The following is a 16,607-nucleotide window of genomic DNA, read 5'->3' on the forward strand; positions in this document are numbered from 1 at the left end:
CTGGAGCCACACATTTTACTCATTTTCTATTTTTTTCATCAAAATATGTTCTTTGTGTAAATACCGATCATCATATAAAATTTCAACGTTTTATTTGAAATATTTCCCAAGTTATTCAAGAAATACTATATTTTTATCAATTTTTGAGTTCCCTAAATGTCACACTATTTTTGAACATGATCCTTTGAATACTTTTCAAAAAATCCCAGTACAATATTTCAATATTTAATATGCCTCAGTATATCTGTGATCCTTGGATATGTTTTTAAGGTACCATTTAATGTTTTAATGTGCCTCAGTACCTTATCTTGATATTATCCACATTCAATTTCTAAAGTCAAGTCTTTGTTTATTGATTGTATTATACTCAAACAATTACTTATTTTGTTTTAGTCATTTTTAAAACAAGATATTAAAGAGAACAAATTAACTAACATTGATTTGGAACCATGGGTAAAAAGCAACATCAGAAAGACAAACTGTAAGTATAACAATCATTAACTGTAACAGTGTTAAAAATCCTTCCGTCTCAGATGAAGTATATAAAGAGGTTTTTTGGTCTCCAGGCATTGAAATAAGGGATAGAAAGTGCATCGCAATTTTTTGATAAGCATGATTTTGCATCCTAAAATGGATCAATTTTTAGCTTGTAAGTAATCCAAAAACGCAGCACGAATTGCGAAATGCGATACGCTAATTCGATCCCTGGGTCTCCAAAATGAGGCACAAATGATCAAAATATCAATTTGTTAAAATCCATTTTCCGTCTCAGAGGAAAAACCTTGCTTTGACCTCAGCTGTAACTTCTGGTTTTTAATTATACAATTCAATTTTTAATTCCCATTCACAAACAAATTTCCTTATGCTAATGAAGCGCTCAAATTTTTACTATAAAATTGAAAAGGGTTTAAGGACATGCATTTGTTTGTTGTTTGTTTTTAGATATATCACAACAAAAGAATGGCAGGAAGAATGGGGTGGTAAAAAAGGTAAAATTTTCCAAAATAATTATTTCTAAAAAAGAAACCCCTCTTAGCTCTAGTCATTTTGTAAGTTTTTCCAATTTCTGTCACAATGCCTAAACGCTTTATCAAAATTCCTTTGAAATTCAATGTTTTTGTCACATATTCTGGAAAAGTTGACAATTCTTTGCCAAGTCCCATAAATTAAATCCCAACCAATTACTTTGTAAATAATTTTTTTGGACCTACCCCGGTGGGGTGGAGGTCCTATAAATTCACCTCTGTCCGTCCGTCCGTTCGTTACCAGCTTTTCTCGAGATTGAATCATAGGAATCATTTGATTTTTGGTACAAAGGTGCAAAACGGTGGTGGCCAAAATGTGACGGAGCCCAATTTTCGAAAAAAAAAATGTTTTTGGGCAAATTTGGGCCAAAAAACGGCTAAAAAGCGGGTTTTTTGGACTTGGTGAAAAATTGGATCATTGATTTTTTCTGATTTTTTGCATGGAAGTAGGGTACCATCATAGGTAAAAGATGGCTCAGGGAGATTTTTGCAAAAAAAATTTGTTGGCTCAAAAAACGCATGTTTATCTATAAGAATCACTATTAATAAGCATACATTAATGTTCTTAGTCAAATTACTCAATTTTTTTATGAGGTAGCTGTTTTTTTTGCTCACGAGGGCTTACTTTTGAAGCATATGTGTGTTTAGACATGAAGTTTTGGTTGCTTGGCGTGTTTTTATAGAAAAACTGGCCAAATTCGATATTTTTTTATAAGCACATTATCAATTACTTAGGTATTAGCTTTTCTCGAGATTGGCTCTTTCATTCTTTATGATTTTTTGCACAAAGATGCATAACTATAAACCCTCGAATGTGACTGAGCCCGATTTTCGAAAAAAATGTTTATAGGCAAATTTGGGCCAAAAAACGGCTAAAAAAAAAGGGTTTTTTGGACATTGTGAAATATTGGATCGTTGTTTTTTTCTGATTTTTTGCATGAAAGTAGGTAAAAGATGGGTCAAGCAGATTTTTGTAAAAAAAACTATTCAGCTCAAAAAACGCATCTTTATCTATAAGAATCACTATTAATAAGCATACATCAATGTTCTTAGCCAAATTACTCAATTTTTTGATGAAATAGATGTCTTTTTATGCTCACGAAGTCTTGAATATGAAAGAATATTTCAAGAGCATGAAATTTTGGTTTCTAAACGTTTTTTTTTTATAAGAAACAAACGACTAATTTTAATAAATCGTCACTATTTGTGTTCTGAATGATTGTTTAACGTTCATGCTCACGTAGATATCAATTATATATGTGTTAAATGCATAACCAGGTAGGTCCATAAAAGTATCACTTGTTTCTTCCAAACTGAAACAGCCCTTGGTCTTATGTAAAGCTCCTTACAGTTGAACACTATTGAAACACTTGAAAACTTGATAAAAGTAAATTGTATAAATTTCAAAATCTTTTCTGTAATTTGCAACAACTTGTGTTCTTTTGTTAATTGTGATGGTTTTAATTTAGATGATCGGCTCAAGGCAAAATTTCGAAGACTTCCCTTTAATTATTGCAGGTGGGTACAATTTGATTTTACCAACTACTAACTGTTAGTGTTCGTTGAAAGATATTTCCTTGGGTCAATAATTTAATGGTGAAAAAAATAACCAGAAGCTCTGAGAAGCTTCATGTTAGTGTTTTTTAATTTGTATTGATGCAAAACTCGTGTGCTTTTGTCTACGGCAAGAATTTAACACTACCTGATACATGTTTGTCACAATTTTTAGAAATTTATAAGACATGAAATTCTTGTTTTTTTACTACAGTATCTCACTACAACCGTTCGAGCATCCCATGTGTACTAAAGAAGGAGTTGTCTTTGACCTCTTGTAAGTATATTCTGGATTGGACAATATCATTCATTTTAATTTTCTCTCTCAATTTGCTTTGAAAGTGTGCACTCTTTCTTGCTATCACGTGGCAACCATGTCAGCATAATTAGACTAATTCCAAAGAGAATGGTTTCCACACATTTAAACAAGTAAGAGTTCGTAACACTTATAATTAAGCGAATGGAATTTAAATAAGAAGAATTCTACCAGGCATAGGAGGAATTCGAATTAATCCCCCTTCCATGTAGAAGAAATTTATGATATTCATCTGGAAGGTTAGTTTGATTATAAATGATGAGTGACTTACCTTATTGGAATTAATTTTCGCGGGAATTAATTTTAGCGTTTTTCGCGGTTTTTCGTCAAAATCGCGAAAATTTGATCCCGCGAAAAATTTTGAGAGTTAAAAACCGCGAAAATTAATTCCCCCGAAATACAATTTTTTTCAAATTTTATCGAAAAATTTGAAAAATCACTAGGAAAATTAAAGAGATTTGTCCAAAAAAGGGAAAAACCACGAAGATTAAAACCCGCGAAATGCAATTTTCGGATATTTTTTTTCGACCATGAAAATTTGTTCCAATAAGGTATTAAAGTTTTTCTTTTACAGGAATATTGTTCCTTTTATCAAGAAGTACAAAAAGAGTCCAGTCACCGGTGAGGTATGTAAATATGATGAGACATCATTAAAAAGACAGCACTTTTTCACAGCCATTACGGCTGGTATCATGTATCATTGATGTCATCAGGCGGAGTTTTAGAAAAATGAAAATATATTTGAAGAAATTCGTAGAATTTCAGTCGAACTATCTTCTTTCATGAGATTGGGTGGCAGAGAAGGTGTATGCACTTCGTCCTTTTTGGGACTTATCAGCACACTGCTTACTGCACGCTGGCTAGGCAGATCGAATTGCCTAGTATCAGGCCATAAAACTAATTAAAGCGCAGACTGAAAGAAATGGACAGATGGAAAATTCCCTGGGGAATTCTGTGAATGTAGCTTATATATACAATGTCAGTCTTTTCCGGGGGGTACTACTCTTGCTGACCAACAGGGGTGTTCCGCAATTGATATTAAATAATTGATATAAAATAAAATAAAATAAAAATAATTGATATATTTCTGGCATACGGGTTTTTTGGACTTTGTGAAAAATTAGGTCGTTAACTTTTTCTGATTTTTCGCATGAAAGTAGAGTACCATCGTAGGTAAAAGATGGCTTAAGCAGAATTTTGCAAAAAAAATTTGTTGGCTCAAAAAACGCATGTTTATCTATAAGAATCACTATTAATAAGCATACATCAATGTTCTTAGTCAAATTACTCAATTTTTTATAAGATAGATGTTTTTTTGCTCATTAGGGCTTACTTTTAAAGAATATAAGTGTTTAGACATGAAATTTTGGTTGCTTGGCTTGTTTTTATAGAAAAACTGGCCAAATTCGATATTTTTTTATAAAGACACTATCAATTACTTAGCTTTTCTCGAGATTGGCTCTTATATTCTTTATGTTTTTTTGCACAAGATGCATAACTATAAACCCTCGAATGTGGCGGAGCTCGATTTTTGGAAAAAAAAAATTTCGGTAAATTTCAGCTAAAAAACGGCTAAAAAGGGTTTTTTTGGACTTGTTATTTTCTGACTTTTTGCATGAAAGTAGGTAAAAGATGGCTCAAGCAGTTTTTTGTAAAAAAAGAATTTTTCAGCTCAAAAAACGCATATTTATTTATAAGAATCACTATTAATAAGCATACATCAATGTTCTTAAATTTACTGAATTTTTTGATGAGATATGTTTTTTTGCTCTCGAAGTCTTGAATATGAAAGAATATTTCAAGAGCACGAAATTTTGGTTTCTAAACGTTTTTTTATAAGAAACAATGACTAATTTTAATAGTCACTATTTGTGTTCTGAATGATTGTTTAGTGGTCACTCTCACTTAGATATCAATTATATATGTGTTAAATGCATAACCAGGTAGGTCCATAAAAGTATCACTTGTTTAATTTAAAAGCATTTACTAATATGCTTTTAAATCTTGTAGTTTTGTGGCAAGACTCATTTTCATGACATCACAAACTAATACTATTTTATATTAATTTGTTCTTTTCTTTCAGCCAATGGTTGCAAAAGATTTGGTAAAATTGCATTTTGCAAGAAATAAAAAAGGTTTGTTAGCTTTGTTTAACTTAAATTTTTGTAGTGTGAGAGAGAGGGTTGATTAAAGGCCATGTGTTCGCAAATTGGAAAGACAATTGGTAAATCATTTTCAAAATAGTTTAAATGTTCTCTTCAATGTTAAAACTTTGTAAAATTTGATTGCATACAAATCTGAAACCACCCTATAAAAAAGAACTAAATCAGTATTAAGAAGTAATATGTTTTAAAATATTACTTGTAACCATTCTTTAATCTAATTCCTAATCACAACCTAATTTTGCTTTTTAGAGGAATATCACTGCCCTGTGACGTACAAAGTCTTCAACGAGAACTCACATATTGTGGCTATCCGTACGACAGGAAATGTTTTCGCTTATGAGGTATGTTTTGTTGAAGTCTACCCTGATTATATACAAGTTACACTGCGAGATTTTAAACTTTTCACACCATTTAGTTTAATTATCTGTATTTGGATTTATATAGCTAATTACCTTTTAAAAGACTTTCTTTTCAATGAGTTTAAATTCCTTTTAATAAGTGTTCCAGGCATCGAAATAAGGGATAGAAAGTGCATCGCAATTTTTTGATAAGCATGATTTTGCATCCTAAAATGAATCAATTTTAAATTTTTAGCTTGTAAGTAATCCAAAAACGCATTGCGAATTGCGAAATGCGATACGCTAATTCGATCCCTGTGTTCGTTTTTTTTTATAAGAACTTCCAAAATTTTTTGAAGCCTTCGGAATTTCGTAACTTTTTCAGTCTAAAAACATGTTCTTGTTATCATTTTTGTCCATCTTCTCACAAGAAAATATGTTTTAGGGTCCGCAAAGCCTTGAAATGTTCTTAACTTCTCAATATTTTGATCATTGAAGGCTTTTGTTCTTATATAGTTTGTTCATATATAAAAACTTTGTAACAGCTTTTGAACAGAATAACTACTTTTTCAACCAAACCTTTGACAAGTTGCTCACTTATTTTATTGTTCACTTATTTTTGGACCTACCTCGGAGGTCCTATAAATTTTAACCCATTTCCGTTCGTTCATATGTCTGTTACCAGCTTTTCTCAAGATTGACTTATTAGTTTTTTCTGTGATTTTTGCACAGTGATGCAAAATGGTAATATTCAAAATGTGACTGATCCCGATTTTCGAAAAAAAGTTTATTTGGGCAAAGTTGGGCCAAAAACTGCCTAAAATAGGGTTTTTCTTGTTCATCTTATTTTTCTAATTTAGGCAGTTGAAGAATTGAACTTGAAGACCAAGAATTTCAAAGACTTGCTCACCAGTGAACCTTTTGTCAGAAAGGATATCATTACTATACAGGTATTACTTTGGATATGATAGAATAAAAGGTATTTTTCACTTTTCTCTAAGTATCTTCATTCCTATGTTTACAAATTCATTGAAAGTGTTTTTCTTAGAATCTTCTCATGTTAGGAAACACCAAACGAATATTATGAGAAAAAAAATTACAAAATTATAAATTTGCATAGAATATTTTAAGATTGTTTTTCTTGTAGGATCCATCAAAATTAGAGAAATTCAACATTTCAGAATTTTATCATATCAAAAACAATGTCAAAGTACTCGATGAAGGTATACTTTGATTGAATTTGTTGCTTCACGGAAAAATATTTTTTCCAATCCTAGTTTGTTCGATTTCAAAGAGCCTCTCGTGTGCAGGTCGCCTACTGGAAGGTCTCTCTTTTAATTATGACTAAATAGACTGTAGAGGTTGCTGATAACCCTCAAACTTTTGTAAATGGAGAAAACTATTTTTAATCATAACTTTTTGTATTATTTTAAAAGACGAAGAAGCGGCTAAAAAGGACCCAAAATATCGTCTGGGCAAAACCAGTGTGGAAACTGAAAACACATTGAAAGAATTGAATGAAACGTACAAAGCACCCACTGAGGTTTGTTCAAGTCTCATTCTCACATTGTAATGGGTTGAGTGATCTCGATCTTGGGTTGGATTGGGTTGGCTCTTTTTTACAAGAACAATTACTTTAATTATAAGAACACGAGGCTCAAATTTAGCCAAAACAATAGAACGTTTTAAGATATCTTGTGGAGAATGTTCTTTCTCTAGAGTGCTCCATACACAGTAGAGCTTTTTATGAGAAACAGTTTTTTGTACTAATAGTTTCACAACCTTCTTCTGGGTTGATCATCAGCAAACTACTGTTTGCCGGTTAAACGATTTAACATACTTAGCCTCAGATTTTAGAAATTTTATTAAGAAATGTGCGCTGATCTTATTAGGAATAAAGCGTGATATCAAAGTTCTGTTGTTGTTGGTCGTGTTGCATTAACATTCGCAATTGAATTTACTTCATGCTCCTGTACATTTATAACTGTAATTTGAATTAAGAATAACCTATGAATGACTACTGAAATTTAACTTGTGTCCCCTCCCCTATATCTCTTTAACTCTTGTTATCATCTTATATTTTTGGGTTTCTATTGTCTAGTCCTATCTCAAATCAACGGAAGAAGCTGCAAAACCTTCCAAAGATACACCAAATTATTACGTAAGTTAAATCCCTGCTTAGATATCGAGATATCGTGTATGTTTCATTAAGAAGTATCAAAGTACTGCCTTTCTAAAATAATTATAATCCCAAACCTCTGGCTAGAGAGGTTCTTCTCCAGTCGTCATGTTTTTAGCTCGTGAGATTTAATTTTGCGTTTTCGCGAATTTTTGCCTCTTTCGGGAAAATGAAACTCGCGAAATATAATTCACGTGAAATTCGTGTAAAAAATCCTAAGTAAACCTCTCAGAAAAAGAAAAAACTGGGTGAAAATAAGGCCGATTTGCGAAATTTAACCCATGCGAAAATCAATGTGCTTATAATTTTTCATCATCCACAGGCACATTATTCGACTGGCGCCATGTCAGGATCTTTCACCTCTACATCTACTGAGAGAACTGTCAATCAACAAGCAGGTATTCATTAAATCCCTTTTACTGTTTTTATTGGATGATTTTAGTTTATAATCTTAGGTCACCTCCAACCACAGATATTATTATCTTTTATACACTGGATAGACTAACTACTCACAGATTTTCCGTGGAAATGTGTCTAATTTTGCGATGCAAAAGATATTCCTTCCACTATGGTCGGTCAGCATTTCGCTCAAAGCTCTGTGGGTTGGTACTATTTGTGCAAGATGACGCGGGTTTATTCGAGCCGAACCTTGAAAATCGACTGAGAGAGGGAAAGGTTGACGTTTTTTAGACTCATGGAGAGGTTTTTGACCCTGGGATTTATTTTCGTGATTTTTGAACCCTTTAATAGAAAGTCAGTTCATTTTAACCTTCGAGATATTTTTACACATTCCCGTACCCATTTTGGCTAGGGGGGCTGTAATCGCCAGAAGCGTTTATTTGTCTCAACGGAGTATGATATTGACTTGACAATAGGAGGCTGTGAATAAGAAGTTGTCGTTAACAACCTTATTCAAGCGAGTTCTCACTTGACATCTTCTCACCGTATCTCGTGTTTTTTACTTATTCTAGCTGGTCTGGCTGATGACGTCATCCGTTATGACAGAGTTCGAAAATTGAAGAAGAAAGGTACTTTTAATAAACAATTCGCCACGAAGTTTTAATTTCCTTACGAGACTTATCAAAATTTAAAAAGAAATCTTATCCTCGCCAAAGAGATTTAAAGTCATTCTTAGGCTAACTTAACCAATTTAGACTAACATTCGTCAAAACTTGTTTTAACAAAATTTGAAATTTGCGCCAAGCGTCAAATGAGGTCCAATACGAAATCATTTCTTTATTCATCACAGGTTACGTTCGACTTTCAACGAGCAAAGGAAACATCAATCTTGAACTACACTGTGAACACGTGAGATTGATTCATTCCCCAGTCACCATGACTCTCCGAACCTCTATAGTTGTTCTTTCTTTTGACCAAGAAATCCTGATACACAAAACTACTAGACCATGTTCAGACGTTACGGCTTCCTATCGGTATCGCCCCGGCATGGTATTTGTTACGGATATGAAGTGTCTATACTGATTTCGGAACGTTTCTGAGCAACGAAACAGAGCAGTTCCGTTCCGATGAAAAAAGTGGAGCGTAACTGTTTTGATCCGTTTTGCTTTATAACGTCTTCTTTTTTAACGTTTTGAATTTTGACGTGTTCACGCTTGTTTCGGAGCGGTGCGAAGCCGTAACGTCTTTAAAAGACTCTAAATGACACCGAAAGAATTTCCTTTTCGGCTTTGGGATTATTTTGGTTTCAAAAGATTATGATCTTCATCTCTTTATTGAAGTTGCATCTCCTTGATATAAATATTCGGGGAGATTCTGCTACAAAAATGTACAATTTTAAAGACCTTCTGTTTCATCCTAACATACAGGTTCAAAAGACGTGTGAAAACTTCATCAAACATTGTCAAAGCGGATATTATGATAACACAGGTATGATTCAATTATAATTGAAATCTCTATAATATTATGAAAAAGCTGGTCTCAGTCGCATATTCTCAAACTCCCGTGAAGTGTTAAGCTGTGCGACCCCTTCCAATTTGGGTAACTAATGCTCAAAAAGCTTCAGCTGCTTTCCATAGTACGTCAATTCAACCTTTATTTTCTTGAAAGATATTTCTTGAGATATAAGATCAACTTATTAGAATAATTGCTAATTTAGCGATATTGGTAATTTGAATAAAATTTTGTGAGACAGTCTATGGTTCTGAAATTTTACGTGCAGGAGTGTCAACATTTGGACTTTGGTCACCTACACACCTTATATTTGGTTTGGTTGTTTCTCATGTTTAAATCAAATAACATTTACTTATTTCATTGGTATAGTTTTCCACCGCCTTATCAAGCATTTCATGGTGCAAGGAGGCGATCCTACCGGCACAGGAACAGGTAATTTCTTTGTATTTATAAGATTGTTTTCTTTGCAAATTGGGTCTGTTGCAACCACTGACCTGTGTTTGAACTCTGGACTAAGTTTTATCTGCTATTTTGATCGTTTTTTTTAGAAATTATTTACTTATGAAACCAATACTCGATGTGGATCGATTCACGATGCAATGAATTTTTTTCTTTTTCTTTGTGCGGGTTGCAAAATTATGGCAGTGCAGTCAAAACATGTGATAACTCAAAAAGTTTACGTGATTTCATTCCCATGTTACTTGTTTTACAACTTACAGCTAATTACTTTTTAGTGTTGATAAATTCACACCAACCGGAAATGAAGGTCATAAGACCCAAAAGCATAAAAGTTTGAGCAAAAGCGTGATTTGACATCATTTAATTTTACAACCCGTGTATTGAGCCATATCAAGTAGCGATACATTCAGGGTGACAACACTGATGCAAAATTTTGGTCCGTCGAGATTGAGAAAGTGCCACCAACGTTATATATATAAAACTTAAAACTTAGTTGTCGAGGGTAGGGATGCTGCAAGGATCGCTAAGCGGAAAAATTGTATTTTTCGTGTTCTTATTTATAGGGTGAAATTGAGGTATTTCAGGCTTTCAACCCAATTTTTACTACTTTGACCCGTAAATTGCTTGAAATTGAGTAATTTTAGGCTCAGCATTGTTCTTAAATTGTTCTTTATAAGATTGTTCTCATAAAAAAAAAGTAACTCGAAATGTAGAAACCTTGGCATCAGAAGGCGATATGATTTATATTCTCATTCAATACTTATTTAGGTGGTGAGTCAATATGGGGTGAAAAATTCAAGGATGAATTCAAATCAAATCTTACACACTCAGGTAAAAAAATGATTTATGCTTCGATTTATTTGAATTTCCTTCGCTGTCCGTTGAATTGGTTTCTTTTCCCTCGATATATTGTTTTAAAACCAAAACCTTTTGATTTGATGTCACCCCGTCGTTACAATTTCAAAAGTTACTCTTTCCTTATTTAGGGCGAGGCGTTCTATCTATGGCAAACTCTGGAAAAGATACAAACGGTTCGCAATTGTAAGTCAACCAATTCACATCTTATACAATTTACACTGACATCCCATCTAACGTTTATTTGGTAAATTGTTAGGTGGAAAGAACATATGTTTTCTTTAAGAGCGTTTAAAAATACGTAAACATTCTGACCATCATCGGATCGGATGACCCCAAAAAAAGTATTTCAGTCCAGTTTTTACGAGATTCTTGATAATTATATCGTTTCTTTTCGATTGCTGTTTTTCTTTTCGTTTAAGTTTCATAACATTCCGGTCATGTCAACACTTGGATAATAAACACACCGTATTTGGAAGGTATGACGTTGCTTTCAATCATTTTATATCTGAAAGTGAATCGGTTTCTTCTTTATGAATTTTACTACCTTAATATTCGCGTGGACTTTTTTTCGCGAACTGAAAATCTCAAATTTCCACAAGGACAAAATTTCGCCAATCGGCTTCTTCTCATCCAATTTCTTTCATTTTCCTAGGTGTTTTTCCCAAAATTCGAGGACTTAAGGCTCAGGTTATTGGATGAAAGGCGTCACTGCTAACTTCAAAAAATTCGCACGAAGGTTTTAAATTAACTTTCTGCACTTTGCTTTGTACAGGGTTGTTGGTGGTCTAGAAGTTCTAACAGAAATCGAAAGCATCGAAACCGACCTCAAAACTGATAAACCAAAGGTACCAACCAATCACGTGTTATATATTCCGAGACTCTGGAAGTAGCCTCAATGGAATAGTGGAGACTAGATTCTACTTTTTGCTGGACTTTGCTTTTTATTACTTTTTGATAACGCTGAGTCCAGTTAAGTAGACTGAGAGCACTTGACGAGGTCACCTTTTTGAAAGAAAAAATGCAAACAACAATAAAAAATACTTTAATCAAGAAAAGGGAACAAACATAAAAAAAGATTTGTAATCCCTTATTTCAAAACATTGCACCATTTAGTCTTTACCTTTCAAAAACAATCTGGCAGACTGTTTTAAAACTCGCCTAAGCAAAAGCTCGAAATCGGCTACCGGGTCACTTAATTGCGCCATCCAGTCTATCAAACAGCCTTAACTTTTCTTCCGTAAATTATGGCCTAACTAAGCAATGGATGGCCAAATTAGACTTCTTTTTTTTTGAATTTCTATATCAAAAACTCTTCCTATTCCAAATAAAAAGTCTAGATTGGCTATCATATCCTAATTTGCAGTTGTACTTGACTTTTGTATTCTATTTTTATATCATATATTGGTGCTTATTGGAAAAAATTGTCTCCGACCATATGCTACTTAAAACATAAATTTTTGTTATATTAGTATAATTTTTTCATAGGAAGAGATTGGAATCATTAGCGCTCAAGTTTTTGTCAACCCGTTTGATGAAGTCGATGAAAAGGTTTGTTTGTAGATAATTTCGAAGGTCAAAAATTATGAAAACGAGGCCTAAATAATTGGCTCAAAACTTTTATTTTAAGGTTTCTTATGTTACTAACAAAATAAGAAGTCGTTTTTGCAGAATGGTCAATTTTTGTTACCCATGATTCATTTCAACTGTGATGTGACTTATTTTCAATCTGTTAGCTTTGAAAGTTGCTGGAAAATCAGATTTTATATTCTCTCTTTTAACTTGAATCAGCGATTTTCTAACAAAAAAAACAAACGATGTATATATCAGCACAATTTGGGAAAACATTACATCATTGATTGACCATGTTTTTTGCTGATGTGAACATATTGATAAAGATTGCTGACGTCAACATATTTTGAGATGAGATCGACGAAAAGAGACATTTTTTTGCTGATGATGTGTTCTGTTAAATTTCCGATAGTGTTTTGTAAAGTCTGCAATATTGGTTGCTGACGATTTAATGGAAATATTGAATATCGATGAACATATAAACTTTTGATTGACCATTCAAACATATCATTGGATTAATTTGAATCGAACATATTTAGAAATTTGTTTCTCGAAAATGTACGAATTTTTTCATCTTATTGATCTAGCCTGATGGTAAAATCTATCATTCGAAGGTCCAGGCTAGTGCAATCTAGTGAACATTTTTCGGTTATTTTATCTTTTCAGTTAAACGAAGAACGAGAAGAAAAACAACGAAAAGAACAGGTATAGACCCATACACTGACGACCAGCCATCTTATTGAGATATATCAGAATTATTTCATGTACAGGAGATGCCCCTATGTTACTCTAGATAGGCTGGTTTTAGTCTATAATTACCTTATTTTGAGAATTTAGAGGGACAATATTCAACCTTTGCCCCTTCTCGATTATCAGGCACTTTGAGAGTAGTTATACGGTGAACTATGAATGAGTCTTGTTCCCATGATGAGGCCCCCGAGCCGTTTGCGTGATGTCGTTAAAGGAATTTGTTTCCAGCGTGATTACGTGATTCGGAAATTTATTTTTCGTGATTGCGTGATCAAAGGTCAAAACGTGATGGTGATTTGAAAGATTCTTAAACCGTGATGCGTGATCTGGACTTTTTAAGGGATGCGTGATTAACCAAATTTTTTGTTGTTTTACGTGATCGTGACTGAAGACAAAAAATTGCGTGGTATCGTGATCAGAGTTACCGCTGGGGGGCCTCCATTATAGTGTTCCCAAACGAAATCTCTTCGAAACCCTTGTTATCTTTTGTGTTAAGGAGGAGCGCGATTTACAGAAAGTTGGCAAAGTATCAAAGGATCCTGAAAAAAAGAAAGTGTATCGCTCATCGGGCGTCGGAAAATACATTCCAACTAATATAAGGTAAGAAAAGCTTTTTTGAAGTCCATTCGTTTGTGTGGGCTTTTCCAGAAAAAGATTTTACCCCCACTGTTGAGGATATTGATGTTTCGAAGTATCGAACCCCCCTGGATATCCTACTTTATTAGTAAAGACCCCCTGGATATCCTCTCTTATAAAGATGCTTACCACCTGGATATAACGTATTTTTTACTCGAAAAGACAATTTACCTCTAGATATCCGCTCTCTTGTAGATATTTAACCGCCTGGATATCCACTTTTGAACGAAAATCGTTAACCCCCTGGATATCCAATATCCTCAACAGGGGGCACGGACTATTTCTGGAAAAGCTCATTATTTGTTACTATGTGGAAACCGTGTCCGAACAATTCAACAATCCTCTTGAGAGTGGTTTTTACGTGATATGAATAAAAGAGGGTACACTAAAAGCAAATGGATCAAAGTGCTAAAAATAAAAAGCTGTTGTTTACTTTAATTTAACTTTTTAAGCAAACGAGTGAACGAAGATAACCAATCGACATCAACGTCTAGTGCGCCCAAGAAGAAAAAGAGTACCAAGTCTGGGTTTGGAGATTTCAGTGCTTGGGGCTAAATGATAAGTTTCTTAAAACAAAGAATGAATCTTTTGTTCCCTAATAAAAATATTATGATCAATACTAGAGTTTTTATTAATTTTGTAACATAACTTTTCAACATTAACTAGCAACTAACAAAGAATTCATAGGTAAATTACCTTTAGGGCTACAAATTTCCTTATTCCTATTATCTTTAATTATGCTAATATAACACAGCAGTTTCTGGAATTTTGACCCATATTGAGTAATGCTAAGATTAGGGTAAAAACTTCGATCAAAGATTTTGTTTTGCCGGGATCGCTCAACTACTAAAGTCAGTGCTTAACACCCTGTGCTGGCCTTGTGTGTATTTTTTATCGTCTAGGAGATTTGCTTATGACCACAGATTGCTTCTCGACAAGATCTCCTAAAGGTTAAAGTAGGATCTTGCTCATTTTTGATCTTCAAAAGAGCATCAAGGACCATGGGACCACAGTTATCCTTGTCAACTTTTGAAGCTTTGGGTTGTCACCGGGCTTTTCTGGATCCTAGCGGTAAATTTTGAATGACTTTGTAACGCCAACAGGAGCACTTGTTTGAATACTTCTTGTTGCAACCTTTAGAGGATTGATTAAAGAAGGTCTCATTAGACTTGCCATAGTTACCAACTTCTGGTTAGTCATCTAATCCTATTCTAGATACAGTTTTATTGCAAACAAATTAAAGTCCTGGATACGAGGTTGTAGCTACACGTGTATTTTGTTCTCGTTTAGATGTTCCAAATAATACATTCATGGGATTGCACCCAAAACAAACGTAAAAGATTTTTACCAAGAATAATCAACAACGAATTAGATTCAAACGTACCGAGAGAATCTTTAAAAGATTTCAAAAAAGTTGATTCAAAGAAACTTCATAAAGATTGCTTTATAACTGATGATGGTGGATTGGCAAATTTTCATTGGGCACCCAATAATACAGATAGATTATTAATATCTGTGATCGACCATGCAGGGACTTTGAAAAATTCATGGTTCCTTGATTGTGGCAGAATTTTCGAAATGGATACTCTAAGTAAAGAAAACATTAAAATGGTTTGTTGCACTGACATGTCTTATATCGTAATACTTGCTATGGTTGAAGTGGAAGAAAAGATGAGTTTCGTGAAACAGACATTCAAAAAAGGCAAAATTACGAAAAAATCAAAAGGAATACAAATGGTTTTGGTGACATTACGTAAGGATCAATTTGAGGCAGATACAATGTGTAATAAGATATCTGTCAGTGAGATTGTATTTTTCTCTAAAGAATCGTTTTCATGGTGTGGGTTTGATGCGTCTTTATCATCGACTTTGAATCTGTTAACCATGGCTTTTACGAATTATGACGAGAACAATATAGAGTTATATCATTTCAAGATTGCACTGAATGATACTACGGGTGCAATAAAACAGATTGATTTAACGCATGTTATACCGAAGGATAATTTTCGAGATATATGCTTGAATGGGTATAACGATATTGGAGATATTTTAATCTTGCAGTCACCATATAAACGGAGTACTCATAACACTAGTTGTTATTTCGTTGATTTGACTGGTAACTCTGGATCGTTCACGAGTCACCAAGGTGCAAATATGTTTATAATATCAAAAGAAAGAAAAGAATATTTGATTCATAATACATTTGAACGGGCTGGAGCACCAGAAGATGATGTTTGTATTATCGAAGTTTTGAATGTGTCTAGAGAGGGTGGGATGTTATCATTTGAGCCTTTGTACTCGCATAAAGATAAAGAGACGAGTCGAGATCTACATATTCAAGTTGTTGGCTGTTTTAATAAAATCTTAGCCGTTGTTAGTAATAGATGGATTGACCGATACTCAATTCTTTGGAAACATTATTTTATACCGAATCGATGTTTCTTTTTTAGACGAGCATAGCATCCATCATAATTTTCATCAAATCAATTGGAGGTCTATGGAGTTTTTCTTGAGATGTTGTAGAAATGAGAGATTTTATTTGAAATGTATACCACTGGATCAGAGTTTCCCGTCACTGTTTAAACTTGCTCGTGAAAAAGTTTTTGAGACTTATGGCTTTGAAGAACTGAATGACATGAATTTGTCAAGGACTGTCAAGAACTTACTGTGTATCTGATGATTAAATATCATGCGATCATTTAACGAAAAAATACCAATAGACCTTTTCATAAATTACGTCACGAAGATTACTTGCCTCGTATTCAAACAATACCAATGGTGATGATTATGTCCCTTGAGACATTAAATGATTTTTTGATAAATAGAAAGTAGTTTCAATAGAATCCG

The 16,607-nt window shown here is 33.5% G+C and overlaps 1 protein-coding gene across 1 annotated transcript; it reads left to right on the forward strand.

The window, feature by feature from the left end:
* The first annotated feature begins 386 nt into the window (after window positions 1-386).
* Window positions 387-14,455, forward strand: LOC136816958 (RING-type E3 ubiquitin-protein ligase PPIL2-like). Its single transcript, XM_067073299.1, has 24 exons — window positions 387-481; window positions 943-989; window positions 2,495-2,543; window positions 2,794-2,856; window positions 3,470-3,521; window positions 4,979-5,030; window positions 5,310-5,401; window positions 6,259-6,348; window positions 6,546-6,621; window positions 6,835-6,941; window positions 7,500-7,559; window positions 7,900-7,975; window positions 8,549-8,605; window positions 8,827-8,885; window positions 9,404-9,464; window positions 9,858-9,920; window positions 10,716-10,778; window positions 10,934-10,988; window positions 11,225-11,281; window positions 11,578-11,650; window positions 12,291-12,353; window positions 13,041-13,079; window positions 13,621-13,724; window positions 14,213-14,455. Exons 1-24 carry the CDS (start codon window positions 450-452, stop codon window positions 14,313-14,315), a joined length of 1,593 nt encoding a protein of 530 aa, XP_066929400.1. The 5' UTR covers window positions 387-449; the 3' UTR covers window positions 14,316-14,455.
* The last annotated feature ends 2,152 nt before the right edge of the window (window positions 14,456-16,607 follow it).

Source organism: Clytia hemisphaerica, unplaced genomic scaffold (genome assembly GCF_902728285.1).
Source record: "Clytia hemisphaerica strain Z4C2 unplaced genomic scaffold, Clytia hemisphaerica genome assembly, whole genome shotgun sequence".
Taxonomy (NCBI): domain Eukaryota; kingdom Metazoa; phylum Cnidaria; class Hydrozoa; order Leptothecata; family Clytiidae; genus Clytia; species Clytia hemisphaerica.

Bases quoted from the DNA above. Each gene is read 5' to 3' on its own strand.
- LOC136816958 (XM_067073299.1), top strand. From the start codon at position 450: ATGGGTAAAAAGCAACATCAGAAAGACAAACT. The intron at 2,857-3,469 runs GTAAGTATATTC...TTTCTTTTACAG, and splicing joins GGAGTTGTCTTTGACCTCTT to GAATATTGTTCCTTTTATCA. The intron at 13,080-13,620 runs GTATAGACCCAT...TTTTGTGTTAAG, and splicing joins AAAAACAACGAAAAGAACAG to GAGGAGCGCGATTTACAGAA.